The 16267-nt window shown below is 36.0% G+C and overlaps 1 protein-coding gene across 5 annotated transcripts in view; it reads right to left on the bottom strand.

The window, feature by feature from the left end:
• Nucleotides 1–16267, bottom strand: part of BTAF1 (B-TFIID TATA-box binding protein associated factor 1) — a 98361-nt gene that overhangs the window by 20357 nt on the left and 61737 nt on the right. For all 5 annotated transcript variants that reach the window (XM_078346014.1, XM_002756414.6, XM_078346013.1 and 2 more), the window contains 11 exons: nucleotides 13021–13447; nucleotides 10679–10869; nucleotides 9139–9292; nucleotides 8343–8452; nucleotides 6737–6938; nucleotides 5522–5670; nucleotides 3181–3333; nucleotides 2457–2578; nucleotides 2199–2366; nucleotides 304–381; nucleotides 39–168 (listed from right to left, as the gene is read on the bottom strand). In XM_078346014.1, the coding sequence (XP_078202140.1) occupies nucleotides 39–168; nucleotides 304–381; nucleotides 2199–2366; nucleotides 2457–2578; nucleotides 3181–3333; nucleotides 5522–5670; nucleotides 6737–6938; nucleotides 8343–8452; nucleotides 9139–9292; nucleotides 10679–10869; nucleotides 13021–13447 (1884 nt within the window). The remainder of the gene's footprint in view (nucleotides 1–38; nucleotides 169–303; nucleotides 382–2198; nucleotides 2367–2456; nucleotides 2579–3180; nucleotides 3334–5521; nucleotides 5671–6736; nucleotides 6939–8342; nucleotides 8453–9138; nucleotides 9293–10678; nucleotides 10870–13020; nucleotides 13448–16267) is intronic.

The following is a 16267-nucleotide window of genomic DNA, read 5'->3' as shown; positions in this document are numbered from 1 at the left end:
AACATATATTTAAAAAAAAAAGAATAGTACATAATTACCTGGATTGGTGTTCCAGAAAGAATAATCCTGTAATTAGCAGTCAGTTGTTTTACTGCTTTTGACAACTTTGTTTTTCCATTTTTGATAACATGGCCTTCATCAAGAATGCAGTAGTTAAATTTAATATTTCTAAGGGAGAATATATAGAAAATTTTACAACTTTTACTATATGTCAGGAACTATATGAATAATCTTTAAAGTGGGAAAATATTAAGTCTTCAAATTTGATATTCATTTTTCTAAAAGAAAATTTTTAATTCTTACCTAAAGAAATCTATGTCATTCCTCACAACATCATATGAAGCCACTATTAGATTGTGTCTTTTTACTTGATGCTGTAACCTGTATTTAAAAATGAATAAAATTAGAAAACAGAGACCATGAAAAGTTAATACAATTTCAAAGGTGAAACTACAGCTACCATCATATAAAGTGCTTTCAATTTGCCCACTAAGCCCAGCATTCCCTTCTGCTTACTTTACATACTTGACTCTGAAAGGTTATTCTTCTGATGACTTGGCTGTGTTGCCCTACTCAGTCTGATTAGAAAAGAAATGAACACCAGACTGAAAATATGGTGGACATTTCAACTTTATTTGCCAACATCTCTTCTTTGGGGGCACTATTCCTTTATCACTCCATGTTGTTCTGGATGATGCGGGGGAACTACCAATCACGTGCCCCCCATAATCACCAAGGAAATGAAGCATTTGAACGAGGGTAAGCTATTGACAATTTTTAATCCCCTAATCACAAAGGTTGTTTTGGAAGCATGACCTAAACAAGGGCAGCCAGTCATCTCCAGTATTGATATATTCATGAGAGAGAGGGAAGATGTATTTACTATAGTTGCCAAGCTAAGAGAATTTGGGCCTGAGACTGCCCATTGTCATCTTATCTACCAATTGTAGACTGAAGCCCAATAGTGACAGTTAATTATATAAAGGGAGGAAGAGTGAATGAGAGTAATCTAGATTTGCCTGAAGCAACAATCTATCCCTGAAATTCTCAAGTTAGTGAATTAATGAATTTTCTGTTTGCTTAAGCTAGTTTGGGTTGAATTTCTATCACTTATAAATGAATGAATTCTATCAAAGAAACACTACAGCAACTGCTCAAGAGTGCAAGCTTTTGAGCTGCCTGTATTCAAATCCTCACTCTGCAAGCTTTTGAAAGCTGCCTCTATTCAAGTCCTCACTCTGTCCACTTAATTAGCTGAGTGACCATGGAGCTATGCCCCATTCCTTAGACTCCTTATTTGCAAATTGAAATAACAGTATTCGTACCTCATAAAGTTACAGTAAGAATATATAATATACAATTTTTTATTTAGTTTTTTTCAATCTTCCTTCTATACATAATACACAATTTTACATAAAAAAATTTTAATAACATTATTTAATAATATATGCTATTATTAACACAGTAGGGCAGTAAATCTATGGACTAATAAGCAATTATGACTATACAATCTTTAGAAAATGAGCTAAAATCAATGAGCTTCCACTTGTAAAAATGTATAATTAGGAACATAAGAGATGTATCAGTTAATAGGGAAGGTGCAGAGGTGAAAGAACACTAAAATTCAGTGCAGCAATGACTGCAGCTGCAGCTAAAGCAGCCACTGTGGACCAAAAGTACTTCTGAGGAGAAGGAAGTAAAGGGAGCAAGGAAAAGCGGAACTCTTTTTTATTTGTTTTTAAGGGAGGGGGACTCACTATGTTGCCCCGGTTGGTCTTGAACTCCTTAGCTCAAGTGATCCTTCTGCCCCAGCTTCCTGAACAGTTAGGACTGCAGGCATATTCCCCTGCATATGGCTCAAAGGAGAGCTCTCAGAAACGTGGGTAGAAAAAGAGAATAAAACAGAAGCACCAGATGCTATAGTCACAGACTCCCAAAAGGGGCATACAAAATGGCTTTGGTTCCTGAAAGTTCCCCAGCTCCAGGAAAGTTCAACTTATCGTACAATGGTTAAAGTTCCTCATTTTGATAAGCCTCACTAATTATATCTTCCCAAAGTACACTCACTTTTCTTAAGTGAAGTTTCCATGTCATACAACCAAAAGAGCTAATTAGAATTCACTTTAATAAATTTCACTGTTCCTTATCTTAATTATGACAAAAGATGAAATATTTTGTTATTGCTGTACACCTCTTACCTTACTCTTTCAGTGGGAGGTCCAGTGTAGTGCAATGGATTGAGATATTCTCTAGAGCAAAATTTACCTACTTCATCCACCCAATGGCCTGTTAATGTTGGTGGACAAACCACTAAGGAAGGAAGTGGCATACATTCTGCCAATTTTGATCTTGCATATTCCTGGGCCCTTTACAATAGCAAAACACAAAAAATTAAACAGCATGTTTATATTTCTCCAAATCTGGAAATCTTATTTCAAAATAATATCTTAAATTACCTATGACAATGATCTCCTGCTAGAATGCAGATGGACTGTAAAGTTTTTCCTAAACCCATGTCATCACACAGAATTCCATGAAGTTTATATTTATTAAGAAATGCTAACCAGTTCACACCATCCTGTTAGGGAGAGAGAGAAAAATCATAAACGTGAACATATCATAAATTTATTTTTCTTATAAAAAACATGTTTGCTAGCCAAAAGAACTCTGGCAAAAAAAAAAAAAAAACATTTGCACAAAACAAAAATCTTTCTGTAGGCCAAAGAGAAATATATGGGTATAAGACACTATAAACACAAAATTTTACTAAACGAATTTTACAAAATACTTTAAGGCCAGGTACGGTGGCTCACATCTCTAATCCCAGCACTCTGGGAGGCTGAGTTGGCAGGATCACTCGAAGCCAGGAGTTCAAGACCAGCCTGGTCTCAAAATGAGACCTCTGCCTCTACTTAAAAAAACAAAACAAAACAAAACAAAACTGGGTATGGTGATACACATGTATAGTCTCAGCTACTCGGGAGGCTGAGGTGGGAAGATGGGTTAAGTCCAGGAGTTTGAGGCTGCAGTGAACCATGATTATGCTACTGCACCCCAGCCTAGGCAACAGAGCACGACCCTGTCTCAAAAAACCAAACCCTCCGTAAACCCACAATGCTTCAAGGTTCATTTGAAAGGAAAACTCACTATTCCTATTTACAAGATAGGTATAAAACTTACCTGCTGATATTTTCTGAGTTCAGCATTGATTGGTACTGGAATTTTATAATTTTCCAATTTTTTCCCATCTAACAATTGCTCCAAAAAGTGTCGCTCCTTGGCTTTCAATTGGATTAATTCTGCTGACATGTTTGGAGGGTCTGGAATGCCTGCCTAAAATGATTTTTTAAAAGTTATTAAAACTATGTACTCACAATTTCATTCTTAGATCAAATAAACACAACAAAACAGAATTCTGAAAATTATATAAAGACTTAAAGACAAACAAGGTTAAAGAAATTGACAAGCATGAAGGTGCTATAATTAGACTACTAAGTAAATATATATGGAATATCTAAAAGACCACAAGCGACAACTTCATTTTCCTACACCATGCCTTATTTAATAAACAGGTATATAAAGTTGTATAGTTTATTTTGAATTAAATGCTGTTACTGGCACTTCTCAATTTTAGTGTTCTGATACCCTAAGGTATTGGTTCTCAAAATGTGGTCTGCAAGGCCCTTATGGATCTTCAAGACCTTTTCAACTATTTCGTAATAAAAGGAAAACATTATTTGCTTTTAATCACTGTTGTCATTTGCACAGACATTGCTAAAGTTATAACGGAGAAAACTGCGTGTATCTAAGAATCAAGGCAATGGCATCAAAATGTGCTAGTAGTCACTGTATTTCTTTTTTTTTTTTTGAGACGGAGTTTCGCTCTTGTTACCCAGGCTGGAGTGTAATGGCATGATCTTGGCTCACTGCAACCTCTGCCTCCTAGATTCAAGTGATTCTCCTGCCTCAGCCTCCTGAGTAGCTGGGATTATAGGCATACACCATCACACCTGGCAAATTTTTGTATTTTTAGTAGAGACGGGGTTTCATCATTTTGTATTTTTATCTGGTCAGGCTGGTTGGCTGGTCTTGAACTCCTGACCTCAAGTGATCCACCCGCTGTGGCCTCCCAAAGTGCTGGGATTACAGGCATGAGTCACCTTACCTAGCCCATAAAAACTATTAGTAAAAGCTGGGAACAATCCAAATATACATCAACTGGTGACAGGATAAACCAACTGTGGTATGTCCATACAATGGTATACTATTCAGCAATAAAAAGGAAGTACTTATACATGTTACAACATGGATGACATGCCATACCTACTATTTCCTGAATTATGTAAACCCCATCAAAATATGATTAAAACAATTTGGGGGTGGGATCCTGGCTCTTCCTGTGTTTCAAGCCACTTCAGTTTCCTGCACTGGACACACATTATTTGTGTCCCCGTGCACATACTCCAAAAAGCTCCTACGTGATCTTTCTAGTCTTCTTTTTCATACTCTCACTGAAACCTCATTTTCTTTTTACAGTCTTATTTACCATCTCTCAAATTTATCTTCTGCCTAAACTTTAGCCCACAGTCTACACCTAGATGTTACCAGAAAAATTCTATTCCTAGAAACAGAATTACGCATAGAAATACGAACAATTCTATTTCTAGAAAAGCATCAGTAAATTTTTTTAGGAATCACAGTGTCAGATTTCTTGTTTTACTTAAATTAAAACTCCATGTGTTTAAAAAAAAGTACCTATTAAAAGTCAAGAGCCAGGCGCGGTAGCTCACACCTGTAATCCCAGCACTTTGGGAGACCAAGGCAGGTGGATCACGAGGTCAAGAGATTGAGACCATCCTGGTCAACATGGTGAAACCCTGTCTCCAAATACAAAAAATCAGCTGGGCATGGTGGCGCGTGCCTGTAATCCCAGCTACTCAGGAGGTTGAGGCAGGAGAATTGCCTGAACCCAGGAGGCGGAGGTTGCGGTGAGCCGAGATAGTGCCATTGCACTCCAGCCTGGGTAACGAGCGAAACTCTGTCTCAAAAAAAAAAACAAGTCTAAAATGTTTAATTATTGTAATATAAATATTTTTGAAATAATGCCTTCATTTTAGCCTTACATATTCTTTAAAAAGTGTTTTTTTTTTTTGGGAGACAGAGTCTTGCTGTCGCCCAGGCTAGAGTGCAGTGGCACCATCTAAGCTGACTGCAACCTCTGCCTCCGGGTTCAAACAATTCTCATGCCTCATCCTCCTGAGTAGCTGAGACTACAAGCACACACCACCATACCCAACCAATTTTTTTTTTTTGTATTTTTTTTTTAGTAGAGACAGGGTTTCACCCATGTTGGCCAGACTAGTCTCAAACTCCTGACCTCTGGTGATCCACCCGCCTCAGTCTCCTGAAGTGCTGGGATTACAGGAGTGAGCCACTGTACCTGGCCCTAAAAAAGGTTACAATTATTATGGATAAAGTTATAGAAAACATTATGTCTATAAAGCAAGTATCTTTGACTTACCTCAAGTGGCATGAGTCTAATGAGCGTTGCAAAGCACTGCGTGGCCATGAATCTCACACTGTCTGTCTGATCACTCATTCTTCCCAATACAGGAACAACTAAAAGGACAATATATGGAACAATACCAACATCCAGTTGTTCCATTACACCTGAGTAAGTAATTAAGGAAATTCTGAAATAGTTCCGAGACAGATGTTTTCACAAACAAACTGATACCAAGATTGTAACTTTTTGAAAGGCTCATGATTTTCTCATCTGTATTATAAGGGAAGAGACTGACCCTCCGGGCCTATGATCCAATTATAACAGTATTTGCCCATTTTGTGGCTCCTTGGAAAATACTATGTAACTTTCTCATGATTAGGAATATAAAATTATGTTTTTCTTCTGAGGAAGGCTGGAGGAAGCTTTACTAACAAGATTTTTTTCATAAAGAAATTGCTAGAAGCTTCCAGAAATCCAATGTTAAAATAAAACAAGTCACATTGTAAATAAAGGAGTCCAACTCAGTGTCACTCAAAGATTAATTCCAAATTTCCCACCAGGATCTTGACAATCACCAGCTGGATATAGTGAGCCTAGTAAGCGCAGTTCTCCTGTAATCTTCAGTATTTTTGAACCAGAGTTTCTACTGATTTGATCTTCATCCATCTTTTGTGCTCTGTGAAATATCTTTCAGATACTTTGAGTTAAAGAATGTTAGCTGCTGCCGTATCCTTAGCAAAGGGCTTGCCTGTATATTTCTAATTATCTAGTATATTTTGGTCATTTTCAACCCAAGTAATGAACATACTTTAAAAACATAATATGTTTATAACATAGGGACTACCTATATAACACCTGATTAATAAGACGTTGATTATAAATAAGTAAATCATTTACAAGATATATAGTTCATAATGTACATAAAACTATTTTGCCTATTAAAAATCTATTTTAAAATTAATAGTAATTCTTTTAAGTTTCCATGTGAAAATTGTTATCATAAAAGGTAAATCAATTTGTAACATATTTGTAATAAAATATAAAAATATTTCAATCAAGTTGAACGCTGAAGAATAAATATATATATATTTCAAAATAAGATGTAATAAAGTTATTTTTTGTAACATGGCAGGTTATTTATATACATATTTGAATACATCAATTTTATTTTAATTATCCTTAAGTAAATGAATATTATTCCTGAACAGTTTGCCAAATAAAAAAGGATACAGGCAAGTGCTTCAATTGCACCCTCTTGTTTGACACTGTCATTAATTGCTCCCAGCCATGGAAGAACCTTCTCCAAAAAAATATTCATTGTTTCCATGGTAGCTATTTTGCTCATGACACCTACACAACGAGCAGCCATGTGCCTCACTGCGGTACTGGGGTACTGAAGGCACATATAAAGATGTGGCAAATGCTGTACCAACTAAAAACAAAAAGTTAAAGGCAATCAGAATTCTCATCAGGAAATACTGTTTAATATGTAACTATGATAGCCCATGCTCAGGAAAGTTCTCAATATCCTAAGTGACTAAAAATATCTCCAAATACTTCAAAACATTACTGTCAAAACATTCTCAATAGAAAACTAATCCAAATCCAAACTAATGTATTACAAATCTTTCAAAAAGAAGGGGGAAAATAGGTATGGAACCTCTCCTCTGCTCATATCCTCTTTTAGGCATACAAAAACACTTAATTCTTAATTCTTTCCAAAATTAACAGGTAACAAACCAAAAGTTTGGTAAGATTATCCTACTGAGGCTGGGAAAATACCACCACACATCACCAGCCCCTACCAGGTTTGGTAGCACTAATTTAGGTTAAGGTTACATAATTTTTATCCAGTGGCTTGAGTGTTACTGATTTTATTCTAGCATCATACATTGATAGGTATCTTCCTCTGTAGCTTCCTGGCTTATGATAGGCATTATAATCACAACAGCATTACAACAGCACTTTATTATTAAATGTCTGCTACATGGAACACCAGGATTAATGCTGATGAGAGCCAGGTATCTGTTAAACAGTTTGATGAGCCTTACAGTTCAGTTGAATGCGTGTTGTTAATTATGGAGGCTAAGAGCATACAAATGGACTCAACTTTTCTTTACTAATAGTAAATCAGCAAAACTTTAACAAGTAAAAGGACATACTTCATTACTATGTACAAAAAAAAATCCATTCCTCTCCACCCTCGCCTAGATTCTCCCTTTTATGTTAGATAACTATAGAGAACTGGGGCTAATACCCTTCAAAATGGTGTAAATTGCAGAGAGCTTCCTATTGCACATATATGAAAAGAAAAATATTCTCTTATGAAAAAAACAGATAATTCTCTATTTATTCCTCCTTCTGTCCCGATTCTTTTGTAAGACACATTTCAATAGTTAAAAAAATAAATCACAAACCAGTGTTCTATCTTTGCCACTGACCAGCATCACCTTAGGCAGGTGACTCCTTTCATCTTTATACTTAACTAGGAAACAGGTTTCATTATGTGTGCTTTTCCTTTCTTGGGGGTGATCTCGATAATCAGGGTTGCAGTTTTCTTTCCTATTTATACCTGGTTCCTGTGCCATCAGAGTCCTTTCCTCAATGCCCCTACATTCTAAGTTTCCAGGGTGGATTTTCTATAAAATTCAAGCAGCCAGGTCTACATCAAAGCCCACAAGAGTTTCACTGTTTAAAGGAGGAATCTAGTTATACCACAGCAAAGAAAAATGCAATTACTAAGGATGACAACAAAGCTGTACCTTTCAAGCCTTAAGACTTGTTAAATAAGACATGTTTTATTTGAAGAAATATTACACTTGCATTAGTTAGTTACCAAGGGATGTAGCTCAGAATCCATTGAAGCTGCTGCTGTTTCAAAAACTTGCAGAGAATTCACCAGTTCTTGAGCAGGGCCATCTCCCTTTTCCAGAAGGGATTTTCCATCTGTTAAAATATATTGTCTGCATTATATTGCAAATAAGTTTTCAAAATCTAGAGCCCACAGAAACTTTTAGCACTTTCTCAGCTAGCACAGGAAAGTCAGTTTTGCTTTTTAGTCTTAAAATTAAATGCCACAACCTTAATTTAAATGCTCGGGTACCACATGCAAAGCAACCCAAGACCTTAAACATAATGATCCATTTCAAATATCTCTTTAAAAACAAATTTTTTTTTTTTTGAGACAGAGTCTTGCTCCATCATCCAGGCTGCAGTGCAGTGGCATAATCTCAGCTCACTGCAACCTCCACCTCCAGGGTTCAAGCAATTCTCCTGCCTCAACCTCCAAAGTAGCTGGGACTACAGGCATGTGCCACCATGCCCGGCTAATTTTTCTATCTTATTAGATTGACCAGGCTGGTCTTAAACCCCTGACCTCAAGTGATCTGCCTACCTGGGCCTCCTAAAGTGCTGAGATTACAGGTGTGAGCCACTGCGCTCAGCCCAGATATCTCTTTTTTTAAATAAGGAGTGTGTGTTTTTATTTTAAACCAAGTTTCCATTTTAAAACTAACCAGCTGATCTGGAATAACTAGGTAGAGGCACAGAGGCATTTTTATTTTATAAGGATATATTTAATTGATATACATTAAAATTTGTTAAAAACTGGACTCATAAAAACATGTGTATACCAAAATTATTTATGTCGATTGTATTCCTCAATGGGCCAACCATGGCATCCCAGAGATGCGGCAACTTCATTGCCATTTCACCACCAAAATGCTTTACTATAGTTGTCAAAGCAAATTCAGCTCCTCTCCGCTGTACCAAGTAAGGCTTCTGGGCCTTAAAATTAAATGTTAGATAAAAACAGAATTTCAGAAAAAATTATAATGCATTTAAAATTTTATCAAGAGAATTTAAAAGTAACCATTAAAGAACTCACAATGATACCATTAACCAAGTAAGCAATTATTAAACATGTTTATCACAATTATAAACATTTCCCAATAATTAAATTTACAGGGGCCTACAATAACTAATTAGATTTTTGTGTCCAAAGCAAAACACTTTTTTGGGGTTGAGGATAAGGAATAGATGTGCTGTTTCTAGAGATAGTCCTAAATGATATTTTTTCCCCCTTCTTCTCTCTGCCCCAAAGAAACTTATCAGTTAGGGAGAAGACAGATGAAATGATCTATCCTTATTTACATTCACTTAACGGATAGAACAAGATTAAGCTAATCCCAAGATCAGTAATTCTTATTCGGAAGTAATTAACAGTCCATAAATCTGTTCCCCCCAAAAGATATTAATATATATTTTTAAAATTACATTTAACTGGAGGAATAACTATGCAAACTTTAGAGATATAAATATCAAAATCAAAATTTCTATTAAATTACAGGGAAATATTGCCAGTGGAAAAAACTTCACAGAATGTTTTAAGAGAAATATTGATAATAAGCTGTTGATTTTAAAAAGAAACTTAAAAGAGACCTGTATTTTACAGACATGTCTTTTAGTATTGATGGCTTACTGCTGAAACCACGTAAATTCCTGTCTTGCAATCCAAAGAACTAACTAAAACATTCATTCCATTGCTAATAATGTGACTGTGAGATTTTCAAAACAAAACACTTTTTAAAAAACCACTGGTTATTAGGACTGTACTGTATAACAGGTAGACCAATGGGAGATAATGGAAACCCTGAATAAACTCTCACAAATAGAAACAGAGGTGCCATTACAAGTCAGGGAGGAAAGAATTTAATAGTATAATAGCTGGCTGCTCATATGGAAAATAAATTTAGACCCCTACCTCACACTACACATGTAATATATTTCAAATTGAATAAAAAATCAGGTGAGTGGCAATTTTATTACATTTGTGCATTGAAAGGACAGAGAAGAGTTAGCTTTCACTATTATTTAACACCTTCTCTACAGTCACTTATATAGGAATGAATTAGTTTATATTTATAAATAATGTATGTATCCTTTATCATAAGGCTGTCTTGCCTAGGAAAATAAAGTTGGTAAAAATTACGAGAGATATGAGAAATCTGAGGTTTGCTGTTTATCTGGATCATATTGTTGTGGAGTACTCCAGAAGTTAATCTCAGTCCTTTCACTTAAAAACAGTTGTGGAAGCTAATACAACTTAGTTCTCAATTTGTAAGTCAGATATTTGTTTAAAAATCAAAGCATTCAAAGAAAAAAACTATTTACCTCATCAAGTTCAACAAGAATATTTCCACTACTTCCTGCAGGAAGATCTGCTATTTGAGCTTTTACTGCTTTGGGGGTAGGACCTCGTCTACTTGTGATAGCAAAAGCAGCTTTCTGGTGCCTATAGAGTGTAATTATACCTCTGTGCTTGGTGACAGTATGGTGCATTCCATCTTTTTCTGAGGTGGACCCTAATAAGGAAAAAAGTTAAATAACCTTTTAATCATGATATAGGTGATACCAAATGTTTTCGGCTCCATAAAAGATATAATGTATTTTTAAACTATGTCTTTTGGGCCTCAACTTTCATAGGCCAATATTTTCTATAGATAATGAAATGGCAACAAAATAGTCTATTTCCATAGGATTTTTACCTAATACAATCCAGGTTGTACAGTCATCTGAACAGTAAGGAACAGCACATAAAAAAATTGTAACTTCAGTTAAAGCATATATAAATTTATTTTTTTTTTTTAGACAAGGTCTCTGTCACCCAGGCAGGAGTGCAGCTGCATGGTCTCAGCACACTGCAACCTACACCTCCCGGGCTCAAGTGATCCAATCCTCCCACCACAGCCTCTTGAGGAGCTAGGACTACAGATGCACACTACCACACCAAGCTAATTTTTATATTTTTTGTAGAGATGGAGTTTTACCATGTTGTTCGGGCTGGTCTCGAACTTCTGAGCTCATTCCATCTGCCCACCTCAGTCTCCCAAACTATTGAGATTACAGGTGTACACAGACTATTATTTTTCTCTTTTTTGAGATAGAGCCTCACACTGTTGCCTAGGCTGGAGTGCAGTGGTGCAATCTTGGCTCACTACAACCTCCACCTCCCAGGTTAAAGTGATTCTCGTGCCCCAGCCTCCTGTGTAGCTAGGATGACAGGTGCATGCCACCAAGTCCGGATAATTTTTGTGTTTTTTTTTAGAGAAGGGGTTTCACCATGTTGGCCAGGCTGGTCTCAATCTCCTTATCTCAAGTGATCTGCCCCCTTGACCTCTTAAAGTGCTGGGATTACAGCCATAAGCCACCGCACCCAGCCCGCAGCCTATAATTTTTGTTTGTTTTTTTGAGACAGAGTTTCACTCTTATTGCCCATGCTGGAGTGCAATGGTGCAATCTTGGCTCACCACAACCTCTGCCTCCTGGGTTCAAGTGATTCCCCTGCCTCAGCCTCCTGAGTAGCTGGGATTACAGGCATGCACCACCACACCCAGCTAATTCTGTATTTTTAGTAGATACAGGTTTTCTCCATGTTGGTCAGGCTGGTCTCAAACTGCTGACCTCAGATGATCCACCTGCTTTGGCCTCCCAAAGTGCTGGGATTACAGGCATGAGCCACCATGCCCAGGCTGGCCTATTAATTTTTAAAAACTTACTGTACCTAAGTATAATGAGAAACATTTAAAAATATCTCAAGCAAGTTCTAAAAGAAAAATCCAGAGTCACCATAATTAAAAAAAAAAATTGGCCACCGCAAAATAATACTGTCTTACATAACAATGGGGCAAACTACAGACACACACCTGGTGAATTTTCTATTTTTAGTAGAGATGGGGGTTGAGAGGGGTGAGGTGGAAGAATGACCCCATTGCATTTTAAGATGTTAATATTCAAAATGTCCACCTTTCTTCTTCTAGTCCATTCATGTATTTTTCAAGATCTATACTGTGCCAAAATTGTAAGTCTATTACATTTCAAATAATGTTTTTCCAAAATCTTGTTAACAACCACACATACAAAAATCATACAGGACTGAGTCATGTAAGAAAACATGGGTCTTTGAGACCAGCCTACAGATGGAAGTTCTCATTTTCCATATAAATTCTCCAGTTGAAAGCAAAAAAGTTGGTTAAGTATTATTTACTAAAAGTACTAAAAGAAATAGAGTTCACTAATCTCATAAAACATGCACTAAATTAGGGAAACCAGAGATTTTATAATAACTTTGGTTAAGGGGCGGGGTGGGGGGGGAAGCTTTCAGTAAATAACATTTGATATAATTAACTATTCTAGCTTGTTAGAGTAAACCATATAATTATGATTTTGAAGGCAAAGATAAGGGTGGACACCTGTCTCTCAGATTTCAGTCAGCTTATTTCAGCTGAAAGATCTTCTATGAATGGCTTATTTGAACTTAGAGGGTTCTGACTGATTAAGAAAGAAGTATGTGCAAATTCATGTAACAAAGAGTTTTGTTATAATCAAGTCTTTTCTCTCAGAATGGGACCTCTAACATGAACTGGATTTGTGCTTAAATTATACCCATAAGTAAATAAAAACAAATTTAAATGGTTAATTATTTCTCTACCCCAAATAAAAGTTTAGGTATATACCTTTAGAATTTTCCTGGCCACTTTGTGTTGGTACTGGACATGTGACACAAGGAGTTAGATATGGGTCCACACAAAGTGAGCTACAGAGGTTTTTAATAATTTTTGAATTGGGACAGGGCGTCCTTCTTGTGCACTGCTGAAGTAGTTTAGCTATGCACTGAGCTGCATAGTTTTGCACTAGTGTATTCTCTTCTTTTTTAATTGTCTCCATTAATGGTTTTATGATAGGATTTAATTTCTCCGGAAGCTGCTGCAAGCTCACAACTGCACATGCAGCAAAAGTATGCACTCTCAACTGCAACACTTGCCACTCCTGGTTGGTCTCTGTAACTGTCATTTGGACCTGCTGTCGTTTACTATCTAACTGCTGTAACACTTGAGGATTTAAATCGAAAGATGATGTGGCTTCATTAAAAACAGTAGTGACCTATTAAAAAAAAAGAAATTAAAAATCATTAATCATTATCAACCCCAAATAGACTGTAAGATCCTAAAGGGTAGACAGTAAGCTTTGTTTCAATTTTGATTTCCACAATATGTAATATTGTTTTAGTACTACGTACACTAATGTCTAAAACCTCCCAACTAAACTTTATTTTAATCTGGCTAAAATTTAACATTAGCATTATATTCTTTAAGAAAGACATTCTCTTGAGAAGAATAAAACTGCCTAACTTATAAATATGTCTAATGACTTTGAGGAAAATCACATTTAATACTCACAGAGTACTTCAGTGAAACAAGAAAGCTATAAGGAAATATAAACTAACTGTTCGTTAAGGAATGCAGAAACTCACAAACTTCTTTTTGGAAAAAGTATTCTTTTCAAGTTTCATAAAAACTTGGGGTGGCTGTTTACTAAGTGGCTCAGTGTTGCTAACTGAAACATTCTCATTTTTTCTTTAACTCCCTTCTGGTGGAAATGCCCAGGTGATGGAAGAAGAAAAAGAAACAAAACAAAACTGAACAAAATGATGTAGTTATCATTCATTTAATTACCAAGAGCTAAGGCTACAGTACTATTGTACCAGACTACTTTGGCCTGATTAAAAGACTGTTCAGTCCATCTTTTTTACCAACTTTATTCAGATATAATTTGCATATCATAAAAATTACCCATTTGAAATGTTGGATTACAATGCTAAAAGTTAAAAAACACTGTCCTAAATCCATTATGCTTATGCCACTTTTCAATGACTGTAGACAATTGAGGAAAAGTCTCCCAGTTACCTCCAAATCAATTCAATCATTCAACCAATATTTATTAAGTAATATTAAGAGATAAATAAGACATAATGTCTTCATATGCTCAAAAAATGCAGAGACTAATGTGGGAGAGAGAGATATAAATAAAGAATTAAGAAAACGTAACATGTAACTGAGGTAAGTGCAAGGAGCTGTGGAAATACCGAGTACTGCTTAATCTTTTCTTAGAAAAAGAGATTAGTGGAGACTTGCCAGAGGATGGTAACACTTATTCTTGGGTTTTTAAAGAGTAGGCCAATCAGGGATTATAGCAACATCTTGGCAAACAGACAAAGTGAGGTAGGGAGTGGAAAACAGGGCACTGTCCATGGAACTAAAAAGTTTATTGTAGCTTGAGCACAACATGCAGAAGAGGAATATCAAGAGATGAACTCTGGAAGAGCACAGAAGGTTAGGGGTGGGGAATTCCTAGCAAAGGAAACAAACTCAGGCACAGAAGAAAAAATGAGGTAAAGTGAATTAGCGTAGTGTACTTCTGCAAGAAGAAAGCTAACTGGGTGTGAGTGGAGAAATAATGAAGAGATAAGAGATGGAGAATTTAGAAGGTGATGAAAAGAAAGATAAAAATGAAAAAGCAAGGAAAAGGAAAATAATGTTCTTAAGCAGGGGAGGGATGTTCAGGTTGGCACAAAAAGACCATTGTTAGTCTAACACAGCACGCAGGATAAAATGGACCAGAGGCTGCCTGGAGCCCTAGAGAAGAGTCAGGACCTAGATAAAAAAGTACTAAGATCTGACTGGGCTCTGATAATTGAAATAGAAAAAAGATTAAACACCTGAGACTTTCTGAAAGAAAATGTTGACAAGATTTGTGACTGGAATAAAAAGAGTACCTTTGTTTTCTGGGTTTTTTTTGTTTGTTTGTTTTGTTTTTGTTTTTTTTTAAGCCAGTTTTGGTTGTGCTCAGTGTGAAGTGACAATGAGATATTTAAGTAAAAATGACTAAAAGAATGTGAGAAAGACTGAGAGTAGACAGCACACAGTACATGGGTAGGAACTAAATCAGGAGAATGGTGAAAGAGACAAGACAGAGCACAGGGAAATGCCTATAGTTGGCAGGTAACAGGAAAACAAGGGATTCAATTAAAGATAGAAAAGGCAGTGGCTCCTAGCCAAGGCACCTGGAAGGAAGGGAAGAAGGCAAGAGTCTTCCAGAGATTCTGATATTTATGCTTGTGTTCTAGCCCAAGTCAAAACAACTGAACTAATAAAACTAATGAAGCAGAACAGTAGTTTCATTGGAGAGTAAAGAATCTGAATAAGAAAATCTTAGAGAATGGGCCATTTGATGAGTTTAAGAAAGAAAAGTTCCCAGAAACAGTAGGCAGAGAACCCAGACTATAAAGAAAATTTGAGATTTAATTTCAGACAGGTAAAAAAGTAGAGAGAAGAGGCAAAAAGGAAAACTTACAGAATAACAACAATCAGGAAAAGAACTTTATAAAAGAAGAGAACCCAGGGGAAAAAGCAGCAATTTTAGCTTTCTCTCACAAGTGAGAACTAAAAATTTCAACTATATTATTTTTCAACTAGAAATGGGGATAAGAAATGAAAATTACTATTTTCATGGGGACCAACAAATGAAGTTGCTCAATTTCTGATCCTATAACTCAAAAAAAGAAGAACTTATTTATACTACCTTAGTAAGTCTCATGGACTTACTAAGTACAAAGCTGCTGTAATGAAGCATGGGTGCTGGCATGAGGAAAGACAAATAGTTCAAACAAATGGAGCCCACAAACACAGCCATACTTATACTTCAGTTGTTTTTTGACAAAGGTGCCAAAACAATCCAACAGGGAAATGAATAAATAATGCTGGAAAAATTAGAAATCTACAAGAGAAAACACACCTGGAACCTCTACTCCATACTATACAAAAACATTAAACATAAAAACTAAATGACAATCATACACTAAAGTAATAAAAAAAAAAAAAACTAAATGACAAAACTTTAAAAGAAAACATATGTGAATACCAT

Source organism: Callithrix jacchus, chromosome 12 (assembly GCF_049354715.1).
Source record: "Callithrix jacchus isolate 240 chromosome 12, calJac240_pri, whole genome shotgun sequence".
Classification (NCBI taxonomy): Eukaryota; Metazoa; Chordata; class Mammalia; order Primates; family Cebidae; genus Callithrix; species Callithrix jacchus.
The sequence above is the reverse complement of the archived record's forward strand: the minus strand, read 5'-3'. Positions and strand labels throughout refer to the sequence as shown.